Source organism: Leucopleurus acutus (genome assembly GCF_964270905.1).
Source record: "Leucopleurus acutus genome assembly, chromosome: 16".
NCBI lineage: Eukaryota > Metazoa > Chordata > Mammalia > Artiodactyla > Delphinidae > Leucopleurus > Leucopleurus acutus.
In genome coordinates, this window is record NC_139158.1 from 61448975 (window position 1) to 61466521 (window position 17547).

Below are 17547 nucleotides of genomic sequence, written 5' to 3' on the forward strand. Positions count from 1 at the left end.
ATAAAAGATCTGAATGCTAAAGGTTTCACTAACAGGTTGACTTGTCTTGTCCTGCCAATTTCTGAACATTCGCCTTTTGCTGGATGTCAAGTCAAAGGGGGAAGGACTGGCAAAGAGAAGTGGGGTTCAGTGCTCACAGTTTTCTAACTGCCCCCAAATACTTGCTGGCTGTATTAGTTTCCTATGGCTTCTGTAACAAATTAGCACAAACTTGACGGCTTAAAACAAAACAAATGTATTGTCTTGCAGTTCCATAGGTCAGAGTCTGAGATGGGTTGGCAGGGCTCTGGGGGACAATTGTGTACTTGCCTTTTCCAGCTTCTAGAAGCTGTCCACATTCCTGGTTCCCTTCTGTTCATCACTCCAAATTCTGCTTCCGTTATCACATCTCCTTCTCTGACTCTGAGGCTCCTCCTCCCTCTGTTACTTGTAAGAACCCCTGTAATTACATTGGACCCACCTGGATAATCCAGACTAATTTTTCCATCTTCAGTTCCTTAATCACATTTGTAAAGTCCCGTTTGCCACATAAGGTAACATCTTCACAAGTTCCAGGAATTAGGACGTGGACATCTTTTTTTTTTTTTTTTTTTTTGAGGGGGAGCATTATTCACCTATCACAGTGGATGGTTTTTTGTCTCCCAGAAGCTGGGTCGGCCAGGATGACAGGAGTGATTTTTCACGATCTGGGACACTGACTCTCCTGTCAAGCCACTTTGCTATGCATGTTGGTTGGTCTGGATCTCCCACAGGATAGGGGACTGCCTGTAGCCCCTGCATTTCTCATAGCCAAGCAGCCACCATGGTTGTTAAGATGGTATCCACCATTGCAGGAGCCCTGGCAGCTGGAGCTATGGCTCCTGAGAGGTATCTGGTACCCTGCGTTGGAAGCTCTCAGTGGAGGGTGGGGGGTGGTGGCAGATGTGGGAAGGAGGCAGAGAAGATGAGGCAGGGGGGCCTCCCTGCGTGTTGTCTCAGTTGAAAGTCACTGTTGGTTAGCTTTGTGGTAGGGGGAGCGATGAGAAGAGGTGGACAGTGGGATGGGGAGCAAATAACACCTTTCTGTATTATTGTATCTCCTGAAGGATCTATCTCCTTCTGTGAAGCACCCGCCAGAGTCCCATGGAACGCTATACTGACTTGATTCTGTAGCCTTGAGTAGCACAGAGTCTAACCTTAGGCACTGGGTATAAGAACAGTGGAAAATAAAGCTAGCAGTGTTTCAACTGACTTAGTTTATAACTGAATTTCTCTCTTGCTTTCTTGTTTGGGAATGTGTCTTTGGATATCTGAAAGCAGAGCCCAGGGTCCTGTGATAGGAATTTGCATATATGATTTGTGGCATATTAGATTGCTGTTCAGTAATCCATAGGAGGAGTGTACTTCCTGCCCCATTGATGCCAAGCTCGGCCACGGACTTGCTTTCACCAATGGAATGTTAGCAGATATGATGTAAGCAAAGACTAGAAATGTGCTTGTGTGGCTGGGCTTGCCCTCCAGTCTTTTGACCTGAAAAGAACAAGGTCCAAGGAAGATAAGAGACATGTGAAACAGATCTGGACCCAACCTGCAGCTTGGATTGAAACCCAGCTGAGCACAGCCTTGATCAACTGAAATCCAGCCAACCCATGGACATGTGAGAGAGAAGTAAATGCTTATTATGATAAGCCCTTGAGTTCTGGGGGTGTTTTGTTATGTAGTATTATTATAGAAATAGATGACTGAGAAATAATCTCAAAAGGTGGAGCCTATATGGACAAGATCAAAGGGTCAATTCCTGCCCTCCTGCTCTTTCAGTTTACACTGCCCTCTGAACCCCATTAGCCTACACCCTGATTTATCCCTTTGGTCACAGGAAAGATTGATGAATACTGGGGACAGGTACAACATCAAAAGTATGATCTGTGAAAGAAAAAATTGATAAATTGGACTTTATTAAAATTAAAACTCTGCTCTAAGACATTTAAGAAAATGAAAATACAAGCTCCAATCTGGGAGAAAATACTTGCAAAACATGTATCTGACAAAGGACTGATATCCCAAATACACAAAGTCTTAAAACTCAACAATATGAAAGCAATTCACTTTAAAAAATGGGCAAAACTGGGCTTCCCTGGTGGCGCAGTGGTTGAGAGTCCGCCTGCCGATGCAGGGGACACGGGTTCGTGCCCGGTCTGGGAAGGTCCCACGTGCCACGTAGTGGCTGGGCCCGTGAGCCATGGCCGCTGAGCCTGCGCGTCCGGAGCCTGTGCTGTGCAACAGGAGAAGCCACAACTGTGAGAGGCTCGCGTACCGCAAAAAAAAAAAAAAAAAAAGGGCAAAACACATGGAACACCTCAAAAAGAAGATATGCAGATGGAAAATAAGTATATGGAAAGATGCTCAACATCATGTGTCATTAGAAAAATGCAAATTAAAATAACAATGCAATACCACTGCACTCCTATCAGAATGGTTAAAATTCAGAACACTGATACAACCAAAAGCTGACAAGGATGTGGATCAACAGGGACTCTCACTCGTTGCTGGTGGGAATGCAAAATAGTGCAGGCACTTTAGATGACATTTGGCTCTTTCTTACAAAGCAAGCATACTCTTATCGTACAGTCCAGCAGTTGCACTCCTTGGTATTTACCTGAATGAGCTGAAAACTTATGTCCACACAAAAATCTGCACAGATGTTTGTAGCAGCTTTATTTATAATTGTCAAAACTTGGAAGAAACCAAGATATCCTTCAATAGGTGAATGATAAACAAACTGTGATACATCCATATAATGGAATATTGTTCAGTGCTAAAAAGAAATGAGCTATCAAGACATGAAAGAACATTAAATGCACTAAATGAAAGAAGCCAATCTAAAAAGGCTACATACTGTATGATTCCAACTATACGACACTGTAGAAAAGGTAAAACTATGGAGACAGTGAAAAGCTCAGTGGTTGCCAGGGGTTTGTTGGGGAGGGAGGGAGGGATGAAGAGGTGGAGCACAGGGGATTTTTAGGGCAGTGAACCTATTCCATATGATTCTCTTAATGGTGGATACATATCACTATAAATATGTCGAAACTCATAGAATGTACAACACAAAGAGTGAACCCTAATGTAAAATATGGACTTTGGTTAATAATAGTGTATCATTATTGGCTCATCAATGCTAACATATGTACCACACTGAGGCAAGATATTAATAATAGGGGAAACTGGGGGCTGGATGAGGGAGTATACGGGAACTCTGTACTTCACACTCATTTTTCTGTAAACATGAAACTGCTTTAAAAAATAAAGTCTATTAAATAAATATGGGGATAGATTTGTGCCACCCATTTTATGGGAAAACGGCACGCACTCCTCCCCGGAAGATGGCAAAGAAGGCATGGGTAAAGTGCCCATTCTAAGATGTTAATGACTTGTTTCAATCTTTTCTCTAGTTATAGCTTTGAGTTTAAATATAGGGAAAGCACTTGTTTCACTCTCTTCCCTGTGACTTGTAAAACTTTCTCCTTATTACCTCCCTGGGCCCTCAATTTTGTCACGTGTCTGTCCTTGTCACAATATGTTCTGACATAAGGCTCTAACAGTTTGCATTCTGTTTGCATCCCTTCCCTTTGGGGGGTTGGCAGTGACTGCTGGTTGTCCCCATATCTATGTTCCCCCTTCTTCTAGAAGTAGAATTCTGAGAAACAGAATTTTTATTAGGGACACATAACTCCCTGGAATGAAGACTACATTTCCCACTCTTGCAGCAACGTGTGGCCACGTGATTAAGTCCTGATCAATGGGTTGTAAGTGGAAGTGTGGTGTAGCATCTTCCAAATTCCTTTCTTAAAAGACAACTGATGTGGTCTCTTCGCCTCTTATTTTTCATCTCTTCCTCTATCTTTCTGCCTAGAATGTACATGTGAAGGCTAGAGCTTTAGCTGGAAGCTTGGACCCTGAGGAAAATAAATTAATTCTAGGGATGACAAAGCTGGATGAAGCTTGATTCCCTGAAGATACTTGAGGTACAGCTGCCATATCAGCTAAGACAGTCCTCCCCAGACTTTTAACTTTACAGGGTGTGACAGGCACTGTTGGTATCCCTTAAAGTGGACTGGATTTTTAGCTGTCATCTGCATCACTGTGCCTGAGAGCTCTTTTTCTAAAACTGCAAAAAGCTTCAGCTACCAGTGTTCCCAGAAGGCCAAAAGTTCTAAGGAATTAACACCCTGTGGGATCAGTCCTCAACTAATGACTTTTGGGAGGTGGTGTATAAATCCCCCAGCTCCCTTGCCCCTTGGGTAGGATAACTGAGGTGAGTGTTTTGCATTGTTTCCCAGAGTTTCCCCACAGAATTAAGCTTCAGTTAACCACGATGGTAACTTGCTTGACAACATATGCTTTCCAAGTATAGTTCCAACACGAATGTGGGTTGATAGTTTCATGTATATTCACGAATCAGGTGAAAATGAAATAATGAAGGCGTACATCAGAACTTCACTTGTTATTCAATGATATGAGCAACTTCTTTGCTGAATAAAGTAAGAGTTTCAAATGCTATCACATTTTTGTGCTAATCACAATGTAACAGCTACAGACATGATATTCTGAAAGTTTAGTCTGCATAACTGACACTTTCTCCATCACTTTAAGTCTAAGCTGGGGTTTGGCAAACTACATTTTATTGGAACACAGCATGCTCATTATTTACTGTTTGTAGCAGCTTTTGTACTACAAGGCGGAGTTGAGTAGTTGTGACACAATCACATGGTCTGCAAAGCCTAAACTATCTACCATCTGTCCCTTTACAGAAAATTTTTGCTAACAAAGCAAAAATTGAAGACCTGATTTGTAGCATTTGCTGATTTTTGTGGTGTAAATATCCCCACCATGGCCAATTTTAAGCTACCATCCAGAACTGTATTGTGGCTTTCATGGGGCTTAGGCAGTTTTGCCTTTGTAGGACCCTTCCTTCATAAAATATACATTTTATAAATATCAATATAAATATTTTTATTTATAAACATAAATTGTATTGAATATAAATTGCAGTCAACAGCTGCATTGATATAAAACTGAATACACTGGGAATTCCCTGGCAGTCCAGTGATTAGGACTCGGCGCTCTCACTGCTGGGGCCTGGGTTCAATCCCTGGTCAGGGAACTAAGATCCCATAAACTGCGCAGCGTGGCCAATAAATAAATACATACATACATAAATAAGTAAATAAGCTCTTTTTTAAAAAAAAAATGAATATGCTAATATTACATATGAAAACTTTTACTTCAACACCAAAGTTCATTTTCGCCTTCTGATTTTATTTTATTTTATTTTTTGCGGTACGCGGGCCTCTCACTGTTGTGGCCTCTCCCGTTGGGGAGCACAGGCTCCAGACGCGCCGGCTCAGCGGCCATGGCTCACGGGCCCAGCCGCTCCGCAGCATGTGGGATCTTCCCAGACCGGGGCACGAACCCGTGTCTCCTGCATCGGCAGGCGGACTCTCAACCACTGCGCCACCAGGGAAGCCCTTGCCTTCTGATTTTAAAAGGAATTAATTTCTTTTAAACATTTCGTGGACCCTAAAAGTATGTTGGGCCTTGGGCACTGTACCTACTGTGTTAATGGAAAAACTGTCTCTGCTACCAACCCAAAGTCACTGAATACAGAGCTGGGAAGAGATGTGTAGCAGCACATGAAATAACAGTATTTCTGTCATACACATAAAATAGATGTAAATAAAATCAAGAGCTTAGCAAATAATAAAATCTAGTAAAATTATTAGGAAATGAGTTTTGAATATTTCATACTTCTGTTTTTAATACCACTTATTTAATTTTAAATATATATATAATTTAATTTTCAATAATGCCCGTATTCAACAACTGGCTCACAAAATTTCTGAGAATTTAACTATCAGCTCTTGCAAACAGTAGAAGCTGGCTTCTGCACACCATTGCCTTCTGGCATCCCTTTACCTCCCAGATAAAGTACTTTTGCTTGAATCCTTGTCTCAGAGTCAGCTTCTGGAGAAAAGCAAACTAAGACAGAGAAAAGTAAGTGTTCATCTTGTTAAGCCACTGTTATTTTCCAGGGGGGCGGTGTGTCTTCCTTGCAGCCGGATCTATTCCCATCTGACAGAGTGAGGCCTAAGATTAATTCATAATGCAAGCATTCAACAAATATTTTTTTGAGCACATACTTAATAGGGACACAGTTGGGAACACCATAGGCCCAGTGTAGGCTTTCATGGAAGAAGGACAATAAGAAATAACCAAAGTATCTCTGTGTGTGTGTGTGTATGTGTGTGTGTTCCCAACTGTGTTGGGGGCAGGGAACAGCTCTCTGAGGTGACAGTTGAGCTGAGACCTAATCATGAGAAGGAGCTAATCACACAAAAGGTTGAGAGAAGAATATTCCAGAGAGAAGGAATTGCAAGTACAAAGGCCCTGAGGTAGAGATGAGCTCGGCAAGTTCCAAGTAGGTCTGTGTGGCTGGAGCCTGGTGAGTAAAGGGGACAGTGTAGGAGTCAAGGCCAGATCATGAAGGCCCTTGCAGGCCATGGTGAGGACTTGGGATTTTCTGTTATCGCAGTGGGAGTCATTCGAGAGTTTTAAACAGGGAAGAAGCAGTTGATTCTTGTTTTTTAAAAGATGACTTTGATGGTTAAATAGATATTAGAGGTGACAAGAGTGGGTGTAGAAAAAAATCACCCCAGATGCCCAGGGGAGAGAGGGGAGGGTGGCCTAGGCAAGGATTGCGCCATGGTTTGTGACAAAATGACCCCCAATGAATCATGCCTCCTTGAACTCGTGCCTGTGTGTGATCCCCTCCCACTTTGACTCTGGAGTGATCTTGTAACTTGTTTTGACCAACAGATTGTGACAGAGCTGATGCTATGGGATTTCTGAAGCTTAGGCCTTAGGAAGAGGCTAGCAGCTTTTGCTCTCACCCTCAGGGACCCCTGAGACCACACTGTGAAGAAGCCTAAGCTGCCCTTGTTGAGGATGAAAGACCATGTGGAGAGAGAGGCCCTTCTGATAGTCAGCACCAACCTCCCAAATATATGAGGCCACCTTGGACCCTCCAGCCCCAGTTAAGCTGTCAGATGAGAGCGTATGAAAGATCCCAGTTGAAACCATCAGAATTTCCCAGATGGCCAACTTACACAATCAAGGGAAATAATAAATCATTGTTGTTTTGAGCCACTAAGTTTTAGGGTAGTGCATTATGTAGCAACAGACAACTGACACCACTGTGAGAAGGACATAGATCAATACATCCTACCCTTTTCCTTGGAGATATCTAAGGATCGGATTTGCTTCCTCTAAGCCCAGCCCCACCCTCCAGTTTTCCTTGGAGAAGCATTTTTGCAGGTGTCTGGAACTACATGCCTCGATGCTCCTATAAGACCCCTCTAGTTTGGGTTTGGTTTTGTCTGTCTGTCTGGATGTACAACGGAGGCATGGACTCGACTCAATGGATTTGAGTCAAGCCTTATCCCCCTTCTGATTTGCTGGGTTACATTGTCCAAGTTTCTCAACTTATCTTTATCTTAATGTTTCCACCATTCCAGAGATAAAAAGGCAGGCCTACTGACCTCAAAGTAATAACAGCAAACATGTATATAGCACTTACCATGTGACAGGCACTATTCTAATCTTTTGACATATATTAACTTATTCAGCCCACATAACCATCCTACGAGGTAAGGTCTTTCATGATCCATGCTCTACAGATGAGGAAGTTGAGGTTTAGAGAGGTTAAAAAACTTGCCCATCTTCACACCCATTAGCATGGTTATTATTAAATATAACAACAACAACAGAAAATAACAAGTGTTGGTGAGGATGTGGAGAAATTAGAACCCTTGTGCATAACTGATGGGAATGTAAAATGATACAGCTACTGTGGGAAATAGTATACCAGTTCCTCAAAAAGTTAAACATAGAATTACCATATGATTCAGCAATTCCACTTCTGTGTGTACACCTAAAAGAAGTGAAAGCAGGGATTTGAACAGATATTTCATAGCAGCATTATTTACAATAGCCAAAAGGTAGAAACCACCCAAATGTCTTAAGGAATAAAATTCTGATACATGCTACAACATGAATGAAACTTGAAGACATTATGCTAAATGAAATAAGCCAGACACAAAAGGACAAATATTGCATAATTCCATTTATATGAGGTATCTAGAATAGGCAAATTCATAGAGACAGAAAGTAGACTAGTGGTTACCAGGGGCTGAGGGGAAGGTATAATGCAGAGTTAAGAGTTTAATGGGTACAGAGTTTCAGTTTGCGATGATGAAAAGTTTCCGGAGATGGAGGGTAGTAATGACTGCCCAAGATTGTGAATGTACTCGATACCACTGAATTGTACACTTAAAAGTGATTAAAATGGTAAATTTTATGTGATGTATATTTTACAATAAAAAAAATTAAGGGAAAAGTGAAATTTGCCCATACCATGGAGCTGAGGGGTGACAGAGATGGGATCTAAACCCAAGCAGTCTTACTCCAAGATTCTGATGTATGTGTGTTACTAAAGGAGACTGGGTCATGAAAGCCCTATGGGAAAAACAGAAAGTATGAGGGGAAAAATGGAAATACTGAGGAATATGCCATTCACGGAACTTTGGTCCTTATCAGTCATCCTTCTTCAGGCATCCAGAAATGGTGGGAAACACCCAGGATTCAAGCTCCAGGAGAACTGATTGCAAGTTTGGAACCTATGGCTTACTAGCTATGGAACTCCGGCAAATTTCCCCCCCCCCCCCCCAAGTCTCTCAAACTTCTTCCCCCTTGGGGATTTATCTGTTGTGCTCTTCTTCAGGATAGTTGTGTGGGTCACAAGAGTTAATAAGTGTATGTTTCAATTATCTATTGCTGCATGAGAAACCACTCCAAAATCTAAAACAACCGAGCTCAGCTGGGCAGTTTTTTTCTTCCATGTAGTGTCAGATAAGGTTATGCATGTGGCTGTATCCTGTTGGCAGTTCAGCTAGGGTTAGAATGTCCATGATGACTCCATTTGTATGCCTAGTGCTCAACTAGAATTTCCAGAGTAACTTGAGGAGATGCCTGGGCCTCTCTCCCTCTCCATGTGGCTCTCCAGCTGGGTAGCCACACATCTTTAGACCCAAGATGATGGAAACAGAAGCTGCCAAATCTCTTAAGGCTTAGACCCAGAACTGGCAGCGTCATCTGTACCACATTCTATTGGCTAAAGCAAATGATGTGGCCAGCCAGATTCAAAAGGAAGAGAACAAGCGTCTACCTCTTGGCGGGAGAAACAGTATGCTCACGAAAAGATGGGAAGACTTGTTGGCAGCCTTCTTTGTCTGGCAATCCACCATAGTGGTGCTTGTAGGTGGGCAACAGAGTTCAACTGCCCCCTGCCAAGAGGTAGGATTAGATAAGAGTCTTATGAATAGTTTTAGCATAATGCTAAATGCTGCAGCACGCAACAAATGTTCAGTAAGTGATTATTATTATTAACCATTATTATTCTTTTGTCTTTTTAAAATTAATTAATTAATTAATTTTTGGCTGTGTTGGGTCTTTGCTGCTGAGCATGGGCTTTCTCTAGTGCAGCGAGCAGGGGCTGCTCTTCGTTGCCGTGCGCAGGCTTCTCATGTTGCAGAGCACAGGCTCTAGGCGCGCGGGCTTCAGTAGTTGCCACACGCGGGCTCAGTAGGTGTGACACACGGGTTAAGCTGCTCCGCGGCATGTGGGATCTTCCCAGCACAGGGCTCGAACCCGTGTTCCCTGCATTGGCAGGTGGATTCTTAACCACTGCACCACCAGGGAAGTCCCACCATTATTATTTTTTTACAACTTTTCCTAACAGTTGCAGATAGCACTGGTACTGTATCCACCTTACAGTGATACATGGACCAAGAGAACTTTCAGGTCTCTCCCAATTTTAACTCCACAACTCTTTGGGTCTCCTTTTCCAGCTACTGGAAACTGAGGCTTAGGAACGATGAGTGACTTGCCTCGAGTCACACACTTAGGTAAGTAGCACATGGTTAAGTCCACATTCAAAGATGTTTCCCTCCATTAAAGATGCTGCTTTTCCTTCATTCATTTAATTAGTGTATTGTCTTGGGCACCTAACATATGCCAGAAGGAGTATACATAAGAGTCTAATGACAATTATTTATTGAATAATAGTATGTAACATTATATCATTGGATCCTCATCATAAATGTATGATGAAGGTATTATAATCATCCCCTCTGCATTTCACAGATAAGAATGAGCTAGAGCGAGGTTAAATAAAAGGCAGGATTCTACCCACATAGGAATTATATTTTATTGGAGAGGATATAGGATATTCAAGCAAGTAATTAAATATATAATTACAAATTATTCTGCTAATAGAGCCCTGGTACCCATCCCACTCACCCATATCAGGGGCCTCAGGTAACCCTGGCAACGGGTCTTCCTGCCAATAGTAAAAATGGAGTCCACAAAACAAGTGCGTTTACTCACACCTCTATTACCCACAATGCAGTGTCAAGAGTGGGAGGAGCAGGCTCTGCCAGGAGCTAACATGGCTCCCGTAGTTACACCATTCTCTCTTTTCACCTAATCAGCGACCTGACTCCCCAGACCAACCTACCGATCAGCAGCTAAGTCTTCTTTGCCCCTCCACTCACCGCCACAAAAGGAGCGACTGAAGGCAGGCAGCACCTTGCGGAGTTTAACTCCGTAACCAGGGAAACACTACTTCCGCTGACGTCACTACGACGACACGTGGATCCAAGATGGCGGCTGCGATGGTGAGTGAAGGAGGCTCCGGGAGCCGGAGATGGAGCGGGGCCCTCCGGGAGATCCCAGGACTTTCCGGCGTCCCATGCCTGGCCCGAGCCACCTCAGGGACTCCTAGTGCAGGCCTGAGGGACATCCCTGACAGGACTTGACTCCCCCAAACTCCCCCTCTCCGGCCTTTGCCCCGCGCACTCAGTCTTGTCAAGGCCCGAAGTTTTGGGGGAGCCACTGGGTCGGAGGAAAGGTCTCAAACACCGCCTCCGTCGGTTCCTATTCTGGCTTTGGTCTCCGCATCCTGTGACTCCCATTTCCCAGTTTTCACTTTCCAGCCCTGATCTCTCTGAAGAGCCCCCAGTTATTCCCACCTTCGCTCCTCCCTCTCACGTCCAGACCCTGCTCTCTCCGCCTCCCCACTGTCTTGACCAGTCCGCGGACGCGTCCTCACCTCTGACCAACCTTCCAGCCCAAATACTGTGTCAGATCTTTTCCAGAGCCCTGTCTTCACCTGTACCCTCAGCTGTTCCCACCGCGCACTTGTCTTGACTGCCGATACCCGGAAGCATGCCTTTGCCCCCCCCCCCATCCTCCATCCCCAGATTCTTCCCTAATCATTTCTCCTGTCTTCTCTCAACTCCCTGCCTCTCTCATAGGGAGCTTTTATCCCACTGGTTTTCAAACTTAACTGTGCATAAGACTCGGGGTGTGTGCTTGGAGGTTGTTAAAAATGCAGTTTCCAAAGATTCTAATTCCTTAGGGCTAGATGATGCCCAGGAATCTGCACTTTTATTAGCATTTTATTATGATCGAGATGGTCTGTAACTACGTTTTGAAAAGCACTGTACCAGCCCCGCCTGCCCCCCTCCCCTTCCCATGCCCCTACAGGATGAAGCCTGTGTGTGAATAAGGGTATGTGGATAAGCTGTGCCTGGAAAGTGGGTCAGAACTTGCTGGCTTCTGGTACAGAACGCTGGAAGTAGATCTATGAAGGACTGGCCCTTTCTTTTTCCAGAAGCTCGGCTCACATTCTACTTGTCAAGAGACCAGAACCAAAACTAAGTCACTTAGTCCAGAGTGATTGTCTGGGTGTTCCTGTATGTTGCTTCCTCAGCAGATAATTGCATCCTGGGAGTGCACACAAAGGACATTTGACTTTAGTAAAGAAGATTGTTGTTTAAATTCTTTGGTGTTGATTTTCTCCAAACAAGGGTAGGATATTGGCTGATAACAAATTTCCCTCCTTCTGTTAACCAACTGATAAATTATCCTTTTTGTTTAATAAAGGGATTCCTTGTTTAGAACCTCAGAGGTCAGGTAAAAGTCTTCACAGTCTTGCCTGATAAAAATCCCAAAAGTGGTATGTTGAAACGCATTTTTTTTCTGGACCACATTCAGAACAAGAATGGCATAAGAACTTAACAGGAAAAGTCACACCCGCTTTTACAAAAGTTCAATAAAATGGCATTTATTGCATTGCACTGGGAAATTCCTGCCCTGTTCTGAGGTTTTTAAGAGGTAATAAGTTAACATATTTCTGGTACACATTTATTTAATCAACAAATATTTGAGGGCCGGCTCTGTGCCAAGACCTAGAGATGTTCTGGTGAATTAGAGGGTCAAGGTCCCTACCTTCGTGGAGCCTTTCTAGTCTGAGGAGACAGGCAGTGAGTAAGTAAACATACATGAACAAGGTAGTGTCAGATAGTAGTAAGTGCTGTGAAGATGGCAAGGTGAAATGGTAGTGATTGGGGGTGACAGGGTGATGCACCTGCTTTGCATTAAGTGGTCAGAGAAGTCTTCTCAGAGAAAGTGACATGAGTTGAGACCTGATTGACAAGAAGGAACTAGCAATGCAAAGAGTGTTCCAGGTAAAGGAGATGGCAAGCGTAAAGGGCCAAGGTGGGAAAGAGTATGTTTGAGGAACATAGAAGGCTGGAGGGACTGAAACATGGTGAGGAGTCAGGGTGTGGTGCAGAGAATGATACAAGAGGAAATGGGAGAGAGGCAGGAAGAGCTGTGTTTCTAGAAGCATGCCTATAATTGTGGTGGATTGTAGTCTACAGTTTATAGTCTGTGGACTGCATTTTGAAAGACTGTTCTGTTAGGTGCTTCGCCTTCCCATCCTCTCCAGAACGTTACATTAAGGGAGCCGGCTTGTTCTCAGCCTGCAGAGAAACAATGGAAAGGAGTTTGGATTTTATTCTAAGCACAGTGGAAAGCACAGTGATTTCGTGTTTGTTGTGTCACCTGGGAGTGTCGTCCTGTGCTTTCATGGTGAATACTGTAACTGATTTCAAGAAACAGGATGTAATGTATACAGTGACCCACAGAGGCCATTTTAAAGAGTGCACGTGAGAAACTTCACGTTTGATGCAATGGTGAAAAGGCATGGAAGCAAGTTTATTACAGGGGAATATGTGTGACAGGCAGAGTGGGCAGATGGACTTGAGCTTGGTCTGTATTAAGCACTTTATTACACGCAAGTCAGAACAGTCCCCACACCCTCGTACACATAGTTTGTTGCACAGCTGTTGGGAATGGAAGTGTGTGGATCTGCTTTGGGGTATCTGGGTTTTGAGGCAAGTCATACAACGAAAGAGGAAGTGAGCTAATAGATTCAGTGACCGTGGGAACATGCTGGGTTTTGGTTTATTCTTTTGTTTTGCAAGTTAGGGTTGTGGACGCAAGTTTCAAGTGGTATTTATGTGTTTCTCCCCCTTCCCCTCCTTAGTGATTGGTTCTTCTTCCCCAGGGGTTGGCTGCCACCTCCCAGGTCTGTGTTAGCACAATGGGGTTTCCTGAACTTCCTGCAGCATAGGAGTAGGTGGCTGGTGTAAACTGAAGCTCTCTAGTTTTCCTGCCTTCCTCCTGCCCTGGATTTAGACGACTCTATAAAGTTACAGGATACTGAGTTGATCTAGCTGGGTCTGAGGTGAGAAGCAGGCTCATGTCTCACTCCTTATGGAACTCTTGATCATATGGAATATGCTTTGGGGAATATTATTTTCATGGAACTTGGGAAATGTCCATTGAGTGCATTTGTAGGCATCTCAGGAGTCTAGAAACCTCCATTTGGAGAATAAAACTCTGTGTATTTCTCTCACATAATCATTGTTTATACTGTTTTGGGTTTTATCTTTTTCCCTTTTTATTGGAATATAATTCATATACCATAAAATTCACCCTTTTAAAGTTTACAGTTCAGTGGTTTTAGTATATTCACAAAGTTGTGTAACCTTCACTGCTATCTACTTCCAGAACATTTTCATCACCCTATAAAGAAACCCATTAGCAGCCACTTCCCACTCCCCCTTTCCCACCAGTCCCTGGCAACCACTAATATACTTTCTGTCTGTATAGATTTTTCTTTTCTGGACATTTCATATAAATGGAATCAAACAATATGTGGTGTTTTGTATCTGACTTTTTTTTTTTTACATGGCATAATGTTTTCAAACGTCATCCATGTTGTAGCATGTATCAATATTTCATTCCTTTTTATGGTCAAATAATATTCCATTGTATGGATAGACCTCGTTTTGTTTATCCTTTCATCCGTTGATGGACTTTGGGATCGTTTCCACTTTTTGGCTGTTACGAATAACGCTGGTATGAACATTTTGTGTACAAGTTTTTGCGTGAACATAGGTTCTCAGTTTTCTTGGGTATATACCTAGGAGTGGAACTGCTGGGTCAGTTCTCACTGTTTTGAGGTTACTTGGGTTTGATCCAGTCCAGAGGCAGGGGAATGGCCAGAATGACCTCAGGGTTCCTTTGAGCAGATGGAAGCAGTGCTAGCCAGTTCCCCCCCGCCCCCCGTCCCATCCCGCACCGGCCCCCCAACCCAGTCAGAAGCACAGGAGCCGTTTTTAGTGGTGGAATCTGGATGATAGAGGCCTGGAACAAGAGGCAGGAGGCCTGGACTCTGCTACCAGTCCTGTGTGTGACAAGTTGCTGTCTCCCCTGGGCTTCACATGTGGATGGGCATCAGCCCATTGAGGAAAGAGCACTGGAGCAGGAGTCAGCAGCCGGAGCTTAGTCCCAGCACTGCCACTGATCCACCGTGTAGCCTGGGGCAGATTATTTTGGCTTTTTTGGTTTGTTTCAACACATGTCATATGTGAAATTAAGATTTAGACTTGAGGATTTCTAAAGTCTTGGTTGAAAATTTTGTGGTTTACAGTACTTGTATTTAAGGTGATTTTTGCTAATATGCCTGTAAAATCAGATTGATTTTTTTTTCATGACCATAATCCCTGTGGTCTTCCCAAGCGGCTGTCTGTTGGTTGTGTTGTCTGCTCTCTCGAGTTGCTCCACCTGGCACATGTTCTGCAGGAGTCACTGCGTCTTTGGAGCTGAGGCGCCGACACCAGGCCTTGGTACAAATGTGTTTCTCTGAGGAATCCCTTTAAAGGAGTGCCCTTAATCCCCTCAGGAAGTCCAGAGAAGGCAGAGATGGCATTAAGTTGCCTCTTGGTTTCTCTTTTACAACTTGGACAGAAGTTCCCCTTTGATCTCAGCATTAAAGAAGCAGGTCACAGAATGTTGGAGAAGGTTGAGTTTTGATCTCTGGGCACTGGCAGGAAGGTGGGAAGGACCCAGGATGAACAGGGCCATCTGGCCGTAGACGAATGGTAGGAGCCACCTACCACCCCAAACCTGCTTTGATCCCTGAACCATTTGCTGACACTGGTAGTTCCCAAGTGGGGCACGGCTGGGGACACCCGCGACTTCTTGGTTCCGTCTCATTCCTCTTCATTGCTTCCTTCTCTGCCCCCTACCATGATTTCTCACCTATGCCTGAACATTAAACTGACAGACCTCCCAGGGTTTGAAGTCTGAAGGTTTTGTATTCAGAGGCTATGCTAAATGCTACTAGCAGTTCTTAAAAAACAAAATCAAATCACAAATTGGAGCTGAATTCGTAAGCCAGTTTGGAAGGGAGTCTGGGTGCCCTGGCAAGTCACTTAACGTCTTTGGGCCTCAGTTTCTAATGAAGTAGATCAGATGCTATAAATAGACAGTTTATGGACCGCATCTTCATATGGATTTGATTGGGGTGGTGGGGGTGGAGGACGGAGATTGGCAGGCACAGGACTTTAAATGTTTTCTAATTAGTTGCCAATATTTAATAATTGGGAGATTTCACATTACAAAAACTCTAAATTTTCATTTTTTCTTGAAAATTTGGGCCCAAGTCCCTCGTCAGGAGCATTCCCCATGCAGGACCCAGTTTGTCATTTTCTCTTCCACTCCCTCGTGTCCTGTTCCTTCCTTCACCATTTAGGTAACTTGCCTGGCCCCTCTAGGTGGTTGAACTTGCAACCCCTGAATGAGGTGGTCTCTATAACATTTTTCCTATTTTGACATTCTGATTCAAAAGCAATATGAAAAGGTGTGGTAATCCCCTATGTTACCTAACTTTGAAGGGGAGATTTCTGCTCACAAGATACATTTCAGTTGATAAACCATAGGCTCACCCATTATTCCGTCTAATCCTTACAAAAGCCCATTTTACAAATGAAGAAACTAAGGCTTGGTCTAAGGACCTGGGCTAGAATCTGACACTCTGATTGGTTTTATGACTTTGGTAAAACTATTTGCTTCTTCAAACCTGTTACTTTAAAAACATTTTTTTATTGTGGTAAAATAGACATAACATAAAATTTATCATTTTAGCTATTTTAAGTGTACAGTGGCATTAAGTACATTCACATTATTGTGCAACTGTCACCACCATACATCTTTAAAGCTTTTTCATCCGGGCTTCCCTGGTGGCACAGTGGTTGAGAGTCCGCCTGCCGATGCAGGGGACACGGGTTCATGCCCCGGTCCGGGAAGATCCCACATGCCGCGGAGCGGCTAGGCCCGTGAGCCATGGCCGCTGAGCCTGCGCATCCGGGGCCTGTGCTCCGCAACGGGAGAGGCGACAACAGTGAGAGGCCCGTATACCGCAAAAAAAAAAAAAAAAAAAAAAAACTTTTTCATCCGAATCGGTTTCCTTATTTTTACCTTTTTTTTTGGCTACGTTGGGTCTTCGTTACTGCGCGCGGGCTTTCTCTAGTTGCGGCGAGCGGGGGCTGCTCTTCGTTGCAGTGCGCAGGCTTCTCATTGCAGTGACTTCTCTTGTTGTGGAGCACGGCCTCTAGGTGCGTGGGCTTCAGTAGTTGTGGCACGTGGGCTCAGAAGTTGTGGCTCACAGGCTCTAGGGCACAGGCTCAGTAGTTGGGGCACACGGGCTTAGTTGCTTTGCGGCATGTGGGATCCTCCCGGACCAGGGCTCGAACCCACCTCCCCTGCATTGGCAGGCGGATTCTTAACCACTGAGCCACCAGGGAAGCCCGGTTTCCTTATTTTTAAAATGAGGATGATACTCTCCTCAAAGGATTGTTGTGATGATTAAATGAAATATGAGATGAACATGCCTAGTGCTAAGAGAGCTCTCTGTAACTTTCCTACTCCATGGTTTGAAGTCTTTAGGAGACGAACCATCTAAGCCTATTGCTTGGGCTAACTGAGAGTCCTTTTACAAATACCCAGGGGGAGAGGGAGGTCAGTGCATTTTTTATGTTTTATTTCTGCACTTGCTAGCCTCAAGGTTTGGGTCTGGTTGTCTTTTGCTTGGTGAGGGTAGTTACTAGTTTCACCTGGACTTCCACAGCCTGCTGTGGGTTGTTCCCTACCCCCAAAGAACAGTTTTGAGTCTTTTTGTGTGTCTCTGCTCAACAGCTATTCTGTGTCTTTGGGCTCTGAAATAAAGACTACATTTTCAGTCTCCTGTGGCTAATT

At 44.0% G+C, this 17547-nt stretch overlaps 1 protein-coding gene across 1 annotated transcript in view; it reads left to right on the forward strand.

The window, feature by feature from the left end:
• Positions 1–10714: 10714 nt before the first annotated feature.
• TM9SF4 (transmembrane 9 superfamily member 4) overlaps positions 10715–17547 on the forward strand; it is a 56535-nt gene continuing 49702 nt past the window's right edge. The window contains exon 1 of the mRNA XM_082856892.1: positions 10715–10772. Within this exon, the coding sequence (XP_082713018.1) occupies positions 10758–10772 (15 nt within the window). The 5' untranslated portion in view covers positions 10715–10757. The remainder of the gene's footprint in view (positions 10773–17547) is intronic.